This window comes from Nicotiana tabacum, chromosome 20 (assembly GCF_000715075.1).
Source record: "Nicotiana tabacum cultivar K326 chromosome 20, ASM71507v2, whole genome shotgun sequence".
In the NCBI taxonomy this organism is placed as follows: domain Eukaryota; kingdom Viridiplantae; phylum Streptophyta; class Magnoliopsida; order Solanales; family Solanaceae; genus Nicotiana; species Nicotiana tabacum.
The window spans coordinates 13,324,970-13,337,791 of record NC_134099.1 but is presented as its reverse complement, the minus strand read 5'-3'; the positions used below and the strand labels follow the sequence as shown (position 1 = coordinate 13,337,791).

Below are 12,822 nucleotides of genomic sequence, written 5' to 3'. Positions count from 1 at the left end.
GCTACAAAGATCCATTTATGGATTAAAGCAAGCTTCTCGAAGTTGGAATATTCGATTTAACAAGACAATTGAAAAGTTCAATTTTGTTAGATGCGAAGAAGAACCTTGTGTGTACAAAAAGGTTAGTGGGAGCACAATTATATTCTTAGTGTTGTATGTTGATGATATATTGCTCATAGGGAATGATATACCAGCATTGCAAAGTACCAAGATTTGGCTATCTGAATAGTTCTCCATGAAAGACTTGGGAGAAGCAGCTTATATATTAGGAATAAAGATCTATAGAGATAGATCTAGGAAGCTGCTTGGACTTTACCAGTCTTTGTACATTGATACCATCTTAAAGAGGTATAATATGGATAATTCCAAAAGAAGCTATCTACCGATAGGCACTGGAATTACTCTCAATAGGGAGGATTGTCCTAAAACACCTGAAGAGAGAGAACGCATGAGTAGGATCCCATACGCTAGTGCAGTGGGAGCTATCATGTATACCTTGACATGTACACGTCCTGATGTGGCTTATGCACTTGGAGTGACTAGACGCTATCAGGCAAATCCTGGTGAGGAACATTGGAAGGTGGTGAAGACCATTCTTAAGTACTTAAGAAGGACTAAAGACCAATTCCTCATCTATGGAGATTCAGAGTTGAAACTCGAAGGTTATACTGATGCAAGTTTCTCTTCAGATAGAGATGATAGCAAATCTATTTCTGGTTATGTATTCACCTTAAATGGTGGTGCAGTGAGTTGGAAAAGTTCCAAACAAGCTATAGTAGCTAATTCAGTGACTGAAGCAGAATATATAGCAGCTAGTGAAGCTGCTAAGGACGTTGTATGGATGAAAAAGTTCTTAACTGAACTTGGTGTGGTTCCTTTAATAGAAGGTGCGGTTCCACTGTTGTGTGACAATACTGGAGCCATTGCTCAAGCAAAAGAACCAAGATCACACCAAAAGTCCAAACACGTTCTGCGAAGGTATCACTTGATAAAAGAGATCATTGAACATGGAGACGTCGAGATTCAAAAGGTTGATGGAAAAGAAAATGCTGTAGACCCATTCACTAAAGCTCTTGGCGCAAAGGAGTTTGACAAGCACAAGTGGAAATTGGGAATGAAGTACAAGAGCGATTGGCTCTAGTGCAAGTGGGAGATTGTTAGGGATATATTAGATACGCCCTAGATCCAATATCACATTTGATGTTTTGAACATATTTTTATAAAATATATATGGCATTTGATATTCTTTTATCATTGTTATTAATTGCTTGATTAATTTGATAAGGTCCTTGATTAAATTTTGAGACTTGACATTGTGATGGAGATCATGATAATGAGAGTGAAGTTTCTTATAATTTAATCTAAATTTGTTCTTGATCGTAGGATTATTAATTTGGACATTAGTAATCCGATTAGATCAATATTTATGTGATCGTCTTTATGGGATAAAGATTAGTTGATCTCATTAACTAAATTACATAGATAGATGATGCATATAGAGATATGATCATTGAACCGACTCATTGGATAATTCCTAATGGTTAGAATTACCATAAACTGTCAATAGGATATTCTCTTGAAGAATGTGATGTAACGGTTTCCTTTGATCTGAGATCGTCATAGTAATTGACAAGTTATTTATTGTGCTTTGATACTAGACACCTATGGCCCTAGGGCGATAGTTGAAAGGATATTGGGTATGATTAAATGCTTGTAGAATTAGTTATTGATCAATATGGAATCTGTCAACTCTTGGTAATGAGTTTAAGCTCCATGTTGTCATGAATTATAAACGACCAAACTAAAACCTTGGCCAAGGCAATTGAATGAAAGAAGAAAAGAGTTTCTTAGGTTATTCAATGGTCGAATATATTTGACATGGACACATAGTTGGTCGCCTATTAGGATTTGACAGTTGAACCATATCCTAGGGTGATCCAGAGCTATAAGGACAGAAGGAATTACTACATTATTCTTCTACTGGTTCTTGAGAGTAAATTGTATACTTCATGCTATCCGGTCGTTAAGGAGTGTTGCTAGACGCCACCCTTGATTAGTATATTGATGTGGTCAATTTACTACCGGTTTAGTATTGAACCTATGGGGTCGCACACTAACGAGTGTTCTGATCTTTTCTAAAGGATTAATTAACTTATTATTTGATAATTAAATTAAAGAATTTAATTAGTCAAATAAATTTAGTTAGTTAGCCCAAATGAAATATTATTATATTCTTTGCTAGCACAGAGGATATAATTAATATTGTGAACAAATTGAAGTTTTCTATTTGGAATAGAAAATTAATTTATATCTCTTGGTTGAAATATATACATATACATATATATATATATATATATATATATATATATATATATATATATATTAATTTACCAATTTGGAATTGGAAATATAAATTCCACAAAGGACGTATAGAATGAATCCACCATTATGTTGGATTGGCGAGAATCCAATTTTAAGTTGGAGGAATGGATTTGGTAGTCACTTTCTCATGAAGACATGATTTATCAATTTTCCATAAAATTCGATTGAAGTTTATTTTTGGAATAAACTTTTACCTTTAGTAAATCATTACCTCAATCAAATAGGAAAAGGGTTTATAGGTATGCTATATAAAGGGTGATGGAACAAAAATTTGCACAATTATTTTTCATGAGAAGAAAACCCACTTTGTGAAAGTGAGAGTGCAATACAAAGCCAAGAGAGAAAATACAATTGCAAGAAAAGTATTTCTTGTTCTTCTAACATTGAGTTGAGATTTTTGTGAAAACTTTCAACACAATATTTCGTTCAATTTGTTCGCGGGTTTCATTGATCAAAGAGTTGATAGCAAGGATCACTCTCGGTGTGGATACGCATAGAGTCTTTGTACTATCGAAGAAATTTTGAAACGAGACTCTCTTCACCAGGTACGTCTTAGATCTGATCTATTGACATGTAAATAAATTTTAAACATAAAAAGATCTGCCTATTATTGTTATTGCCTTCCAATGCGTGTTACGAACACCTATACGCAATCCTACAGTGGTATCAGAGCCGACTTAAGTCTATTCAAAGCAAGATGACACTAGGAAAAAGCCAAACATAAGCTAGAAACAGGATCGGAGGGAGCTCAGCAACAAGTTCAACAATCAGCAGCAGCAAAGTTTCGACCGCAACAACTTTTTGGAAAACCAGGAAGAAGTATTTGAGTTTCACAAATCATCAGCAATCAATTCAACCACAGTTTCCTTGAAATCCCAAATTTTCGTTTTTGTTTTTAACTTACAGATCTCAATTGAAGTTTTAGAATGACAGAACTTTGTTCTCAATTGCTTCTGTCCGTTCCTTGTTTGAGTGTATGTGCGTGTGTGTATCTATGTGTGTTTTATTGTGTGTGTGGTTGCATTTTTGGAAGACCCGCCACGGGCAGGGGCGGACCCACATGGGGTCAAGAGGGTTCATATGAACCCGCTTCGTCGAAAAATAATACTGTGTATACACGTACATTTTTTTTGTCTTCAAAAACGAATGGTATAAAACTTATTTTGAACCCGCTTCAAACAAGTGAATCGCCTAGCCTGATGGTAAAGAGGGTTCAAATTTTCTAAATGGTCCTGAGTTCGAAACTTGATTAGTCACAATGGTGTCTATTTTTGGATTTTTTAATATACATCTCTTTTTCTACTCTGAAACGACGTCGTTTACAATTTTTAAAATATCCCACAATTCCCCAAATCAGAACACGATCAGTTCTAATCCCAAGCCCTTCCATGCCTCTCTCTCTCTCTCTCTTCCTCTCTCTCTCTCAAGATTTGCTTCCATAGTCATCTCCTCCGACCTCCGTTAGCCCCTGCCCAGAAGATCGTCTCTCTCAAAGGGCTTCATCTTGGTATCTATCAGGTTTCTCTTTGATTTTTAATCTTTTTTTTCTTTCAGTGACAAAGCCTAAAGAGGGCAGGTTTTTCAATTTTTTAAATGTATGTGCTTTCTTATCTTTTTTTTTATTGTTCTCTTAATCTCTTCTCTGAATTGATATTATTAGGCATTATGTCTTCTAGAAATAGAAATACTAATATGCCTTCTGAATTTATTTATTCTCAAGTCTTGTTTTCAATTTTGTTCAAGATTTTGGTTGAATCCTTTAATTAGATATTTTTAAAGGAATTCGAGACTACATTTTCGTATAGTTGTCTTTGAAAGTTGATTGATTTTGTGGCTTTCACTGGAATTATTTGAAAGGACTACAATTGTTAATTTTAGACTTTATTGAAATCCAATAAATTTCACTATCAATCAGAACACATCTTCTATACCAAACAACACCAAGAATCTGTTGGATCAGTTATTCTTGTTACATGAATTTTGATATTATGGTTGCTGGAATTTTGATTGTTATGGTTGTTGACTTGCTTATGGTTGCTTGGTAATCCAGTTTGTGTTACAATAAAGAGAATCTCAAGCAGAAAAAGTTCAAGAGGCATTAGACATGGGTGAACTTGAAACTGGTAGGGGTTTGAATCAAGAACTTGGTCTTGCAAGAGCTGCCGATACTCGTTGGGGTTCGCACTACAAATCTTTTAAGAACTTTATTTCTATGTTTGGCTCAATTATTGATGTTCTTGATACTATCGTTGTTGATGCTCGGACTTTAGAAGAAAGAGCTAAGGCAAAGGGATATCTTAGCACTTGTCAAACGTTTGAGGTTGCTTTCATGTTGCACCTAATGAGAGATGTTTTGGGGATCACAAATGGGCTTAATACATCCTTACAAAAAAAGGAGCAAGATATTGCAAATGCTATTCTACTTGTTGAAGTGGCAAAGAAACGGTTGCAAAAGATAAGAGAAGAAGAATGGGGTTTACTTGTTGATAAGGTGTCTGCATTTTGTGTCAAGTATAATATTTCGATACCAAACTTTGATGACTTCTATGTTAACTCTGGAAGATCTCGACGTAAAGTTGTTGATCATACTATTTTACATCATTATCGTGTTGATATATTTTTTAAGATTATTGATTGGCAAGTTCAAGAACTCAATGCTCGTTTTAATGAGGTGACAACGAACTTGCTTGTTGGAGTAGCTTGCTTAAATCCAGTTGATTCATTTTCCAGTTTTGACATAAACAAGATATTAATGATGGTTGAATTGTATCCTGACGATTTTGATGAGAATATAATGGTTACGCTCAAGAATCAACTTGAAACTTATATTGTTGATGTTCATGATGTTGATAAAAGGTTCTCAAATCTACAAGGACTTGTTGATCTTTCTGAAACGCTATTTAAGACAAAGAAGCATTTGAATTATCCATTTGTGTTTCACCTTGTAAAATTTGCTTTGCTTCTACTAGTTGCCACTGCTACAGTTGAAAGAACTTTTTTGGCGATGAAGTTGATCAAGAGTGAATTGCGAAACCGAATGAATGACGAATTCATGAGCGGTTGTTTGGTACCTTATGTAGAAAGAAAAATATTTAACGCCATTTCTGATGAGACTATTATGAATACGTTTCAGGACATGAAAACTCGTAGAGGACAGTTGTAATAATATATTCTATTAATATATAATTTTTGTTGACCTCTTTGTATATTTGCTTCTTTGAATTTTGAACCCGCTTGATAAAAATCATGGGTCCGCCACTGGTGGTGAGGGAGTGATGGATATTTGGTTTAGAGGTTCAGGGGATGGCTGATGATTTGTGGTGGTGGTGGAATTAAAGTGGAGTCGTTGGTGGGTCGTTTGGTGTAGAGGAATTAGGTTGGCGGATCAGTGGTGAAGAGATGCGACTGGGAGCTCTTAGGGGTGTTCTCGGTTTTTTGGTTTTGGGTAAAAAAGGTGAAGAAGAAGACGTTGGTTTGGGGGGGGGGGGGGAGGGGGGTTTCTATTATGAAAACGGCGGATAGGTTTAGGGGTTCTATTTTTTTTTTTTTTTTTGGTTTTTCTTGTATATTATGCTAAAGGGGTGTCTAAGTTTGGTTTCTGAGTTAATAAACTAAGAGATTGGTTTAATTGGGCTAAAAACAAGATAAAAATTAGGGAAAAACTACCATATATACCTACTTAATCAAAAGTAATTACCCGTAATTACCCATTTTAAAAGTAATTACATCAATATCTATTATATTACAACTAATTACCCGCCCAACCCAATTCTCGCGTGCGATGAACATATCTAATTTAAGCAGCAAAAGTGTGAATCCAAAAAAGAAGCCAAAGAATATTTAGTTTTTCTCAATAATGGGCAGTGTTGTTAGTATTGTACTTTTTTCTGCTATCATCACCCTTTTTTTTGTGCTCCATAGTTTATTTTATCTTTTAAAGGTTTTAAAAAAAAGAAGGTACTATCTAACTAAAATTTGAATTTTCATGTGTGTTGAAGTATTTGGTGTTGGAATTTATTGGGTATTGTTCTTTGATTATGATGTTAATGCTATTTTTCAAAGATTTTATTGTGAGAAAATTAAATCCATCATTGAAGGATCTTGAAACTTGAAACTCATAACTTGGTTTGTTTGAGTTTTTAATTGTTTTGATCTGATCCTGGATGAGTTTGTTCGGAAAGTTGATTGAAGGTTGTAGCTAAAGTTTTAGTCAATTTGATGGAGATTTTGTAGTAAATTTTACAAATTTGGGTTGAAATATAGTTGAACTAGAGAAGATGACGAATTTGTATTGTATACCCAAATAGTATACAAATATACCATTTTGGTATACAATTCATTCCAACTATATACCCTATTAGTATAGTTATATACTATATTGGTATCATATGCTAGTTGAATTATTTTTTGGTTGTATTAGCTGCATTTAATTGATACAATATTTGATTTTCTTTTAATAATAGTAATATAATACAATTTCTTGAAATACTTTATTATATTAATATGTGGTACACTATTTTTTTATTTTCCCTCTTTATGCATGTGTGTTATGTAATAGTAGTATAGTCATATAGTTGCCGGAAATTAACCAGTAAGGATGTATACCATGTTGGTATAGGTATATGTCATATTGGTATCATATGGTAGTTTGTTTTGATTGTTTTAGCTGCATTTTAAGTGAATTCTATTATGAAACTATTTATATGAACATGATTTGCAGTGCTGGAATTTTTGTATGACGATGGACATAAATTAAGTGTATTATGTAATAGTTTTATAATTATAGGCAATTGTTGGAACGACCACATACAACTATATACCATATTAGTATATGGAGTGAGCAAGTTGTTTTGCGAATATTTAGCTTGCAACATGAGTATATAATTTTCTCATACTTTTATTGCGTCCTTTAATGTTTTGGTACAGTAGTATAGTTGCAGGTAGTTGTAGCAATATTCTAGAGCAATCATATGCTCTGTTGGTATACATATATACTATACTGGTATCATATGTTAGTTAATATTTTTTTGATTGTATTAGCTACATTTAATTGGTACACAATTTGATTTTTCTTTAGTAATAATATATAAAAAATAGTGAAAACAGTAAATAAAATTAGATTATGAAGAGAAAAGAATATAAAAAAAGAAATTAAATGAAATTAGAAAAGGAAAAAAAGGAAAAAAGGAAAAAAATAAAAAGATAAAAAAATGAGAAAAAAAGGAGAAAAGAAAAAAAAGAAAAAAGAAAAGAAAAGAAGCATAGAAATAAAAAAGAGTTGGAGAATAAAGAAAAAACTCTCCACAAAACCTACTATGGGTAGGAAATATAATTAGTTTATGGGTAGGAAAACAAATGGGTAGACAAGGGTAAATAGTTTTGTTTTTGTAGGTAAATATGTCAACACCACAAAAATTAGTCCAAAAACAATTAATTCTATTCTCTCCTCCCTTTTTGTATGTAAAAATAATATAGCAAACAAGATAAACTATTAAAAATAGTAATTAATCTTACTTAAGAAAATAACTATTAAAATAACACTAACCGTTAAAACAAACCTATTTTTGGTATTTTTTCAAGATTAAAAATGACTACAAAATATTAATGAAACTATTTTTTGTAATTTTTATGTTTTGTGATAAAATAAAGTAAAAGAGTCAAAATTAGTTGAAATAACTATATTAGACCTAAAGTAAGTATTTAAATGCTAAAATATGTAAAATCTTGGGAAGAGTAAACAATCACATGTCTACACTATGTATTATTTTGGCGATTTGATTGCACGAGCAAGTTTATATGATATTTTTGGACTTGTGTGCATGTTTGGTTTGGAGCCCCAAGGGCTCGGGTGAGTTTCGGATAGGCTACGGGGTGAATTTGGACTTAGAAACATTGCTGGTGTGCTTCAGTTCTGGTGCAGGTCTCTGACCTCGCATTTGCAAGGTCAGTGTTCGCAATTGTGAAATAATCCTATTCCTGCTAAGGTCTCAATTGTGAAGAAAATCTTCGCAACTGCGAAGAAGGGTGGGTCAGACTGAGTTCGCATTTGTGATCAATGGGTCGCAATTACAATAATGCCATTGTTCGCAATGCCTTGTTCGCAATTGCGATAATAGCAGAAACTGTGTGACTTCGCATTTGTGAAGAAAAGCTCGCATTTGCGGGGTTGACAATTACAAACCACAGGTCGCAATTGCGACATCTGCAACTGGTCAAATAGCTGAAAAACGGGATTTTCTCTCATTGTTCAAATTTTCAAAACAACAAAACCCTAAAGGCGATTTTCCCAAGAGCCCTTCTTCCCCAATCCATTGGTAAGTGATCCCAACCTATTTTCTTTCAATCTTTCATTACATTTCATAAGATTTCAACCTAAAATCTAGTATTTTCATGGTAAAAATTAGGGGTTTGGGTAGAATTAGGGATTTTCGTAAAATTGGGATTTAGACCTCAAATTGAGGTCGAATTTTAAAACAAATTTCATAATCGAGCTCGGGGTTGAATGGGTAATCGAGTTTTTGTCCAAATTTTGGGTTTGGACCAAATGGGCCTGGAAGTTGACTTTTATTGACTTTTTCAATATGACCTAAATTGAATCTTTTGCAATCGTGGGTAGTTTCTAAAGCTTATTTTGAATCGTTTTGTTGGTAATTTGCTAGATTTTGTTGGTTCGGAGACTTGTTTGAAAGGTAAAGCTGTGATTGAGCTTTGAGTTGATATTTGGAGCGAGATAAGTGTTGAGTTTAACCTTGACTTGAGGGAATTAGGAACCCTCGGATTATATGTTATGTGAATTTCATGTGTTGTCGAGTATATGCGAGATGACGAATGCTTATACGCCGCCAAATTACTCGTCTCTCCTGATTTCTCTTGTCTTCCTTCATTATCTCCTTCCCTACCTTAACTGTTTTGTGCCTTAAATGCCTTTCATGCTCTAATTGCTACTTGTAAATCAATGTTTCTCATGTTAAAAATATTGGACCTCTTCACATTTTCATGATTTGCTGCTATTTGCCCTAATTGATATACATGCACCTTCTAATTGTTATCATTCTGGATAGTCTCACCGTGTAGTATTTCATACGTGGATTTCCAAGTTGGTGCAAGGTTTACTTTCTGTTTTAGCTTCATATTCATCAGTTATGTGGTTATTGTGATTTGAAATATGAATTTAATTGTACTCAGTGAATAATTATACTGATATGGTAGGATCGGGTTGTACGCTGCAACAGGTGAAATAAGGGTGGATTGATGCGGAAAAATAAGAGTGAATTTGTACTAATACGGTGGGATCAAGTTGCACGCCGCAACAGGTGAAATTAAGGTGGATTGATACTGTAAAATAAGGATGAAATGTGATACAGATATGGATATATGGTGGGATCGGATTGCCGCCGCAACATTTATTTATTTTGATTGTTGATATTGTTATGGTAGAATAAGGGAGATTGTATTGTACAGTGGGATCGGGTTGCACGCCGCAATAACCTATGTGTTTCTATCTCCTTGAGTTGTGTTGGTTTTTAGTATTTTCATTTGAAACTTTAAGGATTGGTAATTCTGATCGTCACTAGCTTATTTCTCGAGGATGTAGCTATTATCTTCAGTTGACTGTCTTATTTTGTTACGTATTTCTTTTTCTATCTTTATTACATACTCTATACAGGTTGTAGTGCAAGTGACTTACCTTAGCCTCGTCACTACTTCGTCGAGGTTAGGCTCGGTATTTACAGAGTATATGGGGTTGGTTATACTCATACTACACTCTGAACTTCTTGTGCAGATTTTGGAGTCGGTCCCGACAACAGTTATTAGCATGCTCGGATTGGACAGCTTTTGGAGACTTGAGGTACTATTGCTCAACGCCCCCAGCTCCTGGAGTCCCCTTCCCTTTTTATTTAGCTGTGTACTTTCCTTTCAGACAGTTTTATACAATTTTAGACCCTTCTTTATACTATCCTAATAGCTCGTGCACTCGTGACACCGGGTCCAGGGTTGTATCAGACGTTTGACTATTTTTAGCTTCCACTTTTTTTACTTTGGATTATTGCAGTTATTTCATTTCTTTCTCATTAATTAATTTAAATTGTCAAAAATGAATAAAATGTTCTAACGTTCACTTGCCTAGCAAGTAAAATATTATGCGCTATCACGGTCCTAAAGATGGAAATTCCGGATCGTGACATTAGGTTTTGCAAGTGTGTGTTGAAATCCCTTGCCTCATGTTATACGAGTGAGGTCATCAAAGATGATGCAAGGGTCCAACATACTTTAACAGTGCGGATGTACTGTTGTGTGAACAGTGCAATAACTTTAACATTTGTTAGAGTTGACTTGCATTATGACTGGAGTACTGATCTCTATTTGTTTCCTTTGTTGTTTAATTATCTAATTTCAATGAGAATTGAACCAGACATTTGACTTATTGCTGTGAATGCTTAAAAACCAATTGCATCAGGTTCTCTATCTGGTTTTCTCGTGAAGTTTGTTAAATCAACAAAACAAAAGACTGAAGACACATAACTTATCAGAAGGTAAGGCCCAAACGGTCTTTTATACATTAGAGTGCAAGCACACAATTACCAGCAATGGCAAGAGATAGTAAAGTCAAACTTAACGTAGCGTGATTCTGAATTTGTCAGGTCGATATGGGTTCTCAATATTAGATGGCTAAAATCATATTAAATAAAAATATCTAGAATAGGTTGTACCTTTGACTTGTGAAGAATTCTTTAGGCTAATGTGAAGATTGTGGATGTAGTACTATTTCATTGTTTTTCCAGTTGAAGACTCTTTGGTACTTTGCAGTGACATGAGATTCTTTCATATCAAGCCACAATGTTGAAGTTCAATAATGAAACCGATGTTTTATTAATTAAAATAAGAAAAACTATGAAGTCTTGCATTCAATACTTTCGAGGTTTAAACAGTTACGCCAAGCCTGTTTGAAGAATTCAAAGTTATTTACTAAGTACTGTTGTGGTGTACTCATGCCCTTTCTGCACATATATTTTATGTGCAGATCCAAGTACTTCGACTTAGTCTTATCATTCTTGAGGCGAGGCGCTTCTGTAGAGACTTCGAGGTATATCTGCCGCGTCCGCAGACCGAGGAGTCCCTTTCTATCTTACTGTAATAGTATGGCCTTCTGCATTTTCCTTTTATTAGACATTTCTAGAGTTAGAGCTTCTTATGTATCTCTTAGTTTGTGATTCATGGGGTTCCGGAACTTGGGAGTGTTAAGATGAGATTTTTTGGTACTGTTATATGCTAGGCAACATCTTAAACATTATTTCATTTCGTTATTTGGTCTTATATTATTTTCTTTTCCGCAAATTGTTTCTCTTCCGCATTTGTTAGGCTTACCTAGTCGTAGAGACTAGGTGCTGTCACGATAGTTCACGGAGAGCGAACTGGGGTCGTGACAAGTTGGTATCAAAGCTCAAAGTTATTAGGAGTCATGAATCACAAGCCAATTTATTAGAGTCTTTGGACGGTACGGAGACATCTGTACTTATCTACAAGAGGCTATGTAAATGTTAGAAAAATTCCACTTTATTTGATTTTCTTGTCGTGCGAGATTTTGATATTACAATTCTAACTTCTGTCTTATATTCTCTCACAGATGGTGAGGACACATGCTACCCAAGATGATTAGGCACTCGCGCCCCCTACTGCAGCCATTAGAGGCTGGGGCCGTGGTAGAGGCTGAGGACATGCACGTGGTGTAGCCAGAGCACCCGCGTGAGCTGCCACAGAGATACCACCAGCAGTTCTAGCTGGAGTCCAAGCACCTGATACGCCTACTGCTACTACTACTCCAGCTCTCCGAGAGACTCTTGCACAGTTCATGAGCATGTACACTACTCTGGCTCAGGTAGGGTTGCTTCCCCTTGCTGCAACCACATCTCAGGCCGGGGAAGGAGCACAGACTCCTGCCACCCGCACTCCTGAGCAGCGAGTGCATGTTCAGATCCAAGAGATTATTCCTGTACAGCCTGTATTCCCAGGTCAGCCCGAGGATAGGGCAGCGGCTTCAGAGGATGAGCAACGGAGACTTGAGAAGTACAAGAAGTATGATCCTCCTATATTCAGTGGGTTAGCATCAGATGATGCAGTGGGATTCCTGGAGGAGTGTCACCGTATCCTCCGCACTTTGGGTATATCAGGATTTAGTGTGGTTTCTTTTACTGCCTTCCATCTTCAAGGAGCTGCCTATGAGTGGTGGCATACCTATGAGTTAGACAGTCCGGATGAAGCAGCTTTACTGACTTGGACTCGATTTTCAGATATATTCCTGAGGGAGTTTGTTTCTCATAGCCTCAGGGATGCATGACACGTAGAGTTTGAGCATTTGCGCTAGGGTACTATGACTGTCTCGGAGTATGCTGTATGTTACACTAGCTTGGCTAGACATGCCCTAGCCTTGGTTTCTACTTT

The 12,822-nt window shown here is 35.4% G+C and overlaps 1 protein-coding gene across 2 annotated transcripts; it reads left to right on the top strand.

The window, feature by feature from the left end:
• Window positions 1-3,744: 3,744 nt before the first annotated feature.
• On the top strand, window positions 3,745-5,588 carry LOC107820091 (uncharacterized). Of its 2 annotated transcripts, none has more exons than XM_016646306.2 (2): window positions 3,745-3,889; window positions 4,433-5,588. In XM_016646306.2, the coding sequence occupies exon 2, from the start codon at window positions 4,487-4,489 to the stop codon at window positions 5,543-5,545; it is 1,059 nt and encodes a 352-aa protein (XP_016501792.2). In that variant the 5' UTR covers window positions 3,745-3,889; window positions 4,433-4,486; the 3' UTR covers window positions 5,546-5,588. The 2 variants fall into 2 exon arrangements, with proteins under 2 accessions (XP_016501792.2, XP_016501791.2); XM_016646305.2 differs by having other exon boundaries at window positions 3,745-3,900.
• The last annotated feature ends 7,234 nt before the right edge of the window (window positions 5,589-12,822 follow it).

Bases quoted from the DNA above. Each gene is read 5' to 3' on its own strand.
- LOC107820091 (XM_016646306.2), top strand. From the start codon at position 4,487: ATGGGTGAACTTGAAACTGGTAGGGGTTTGAATCAAGAACTTGGTCTT.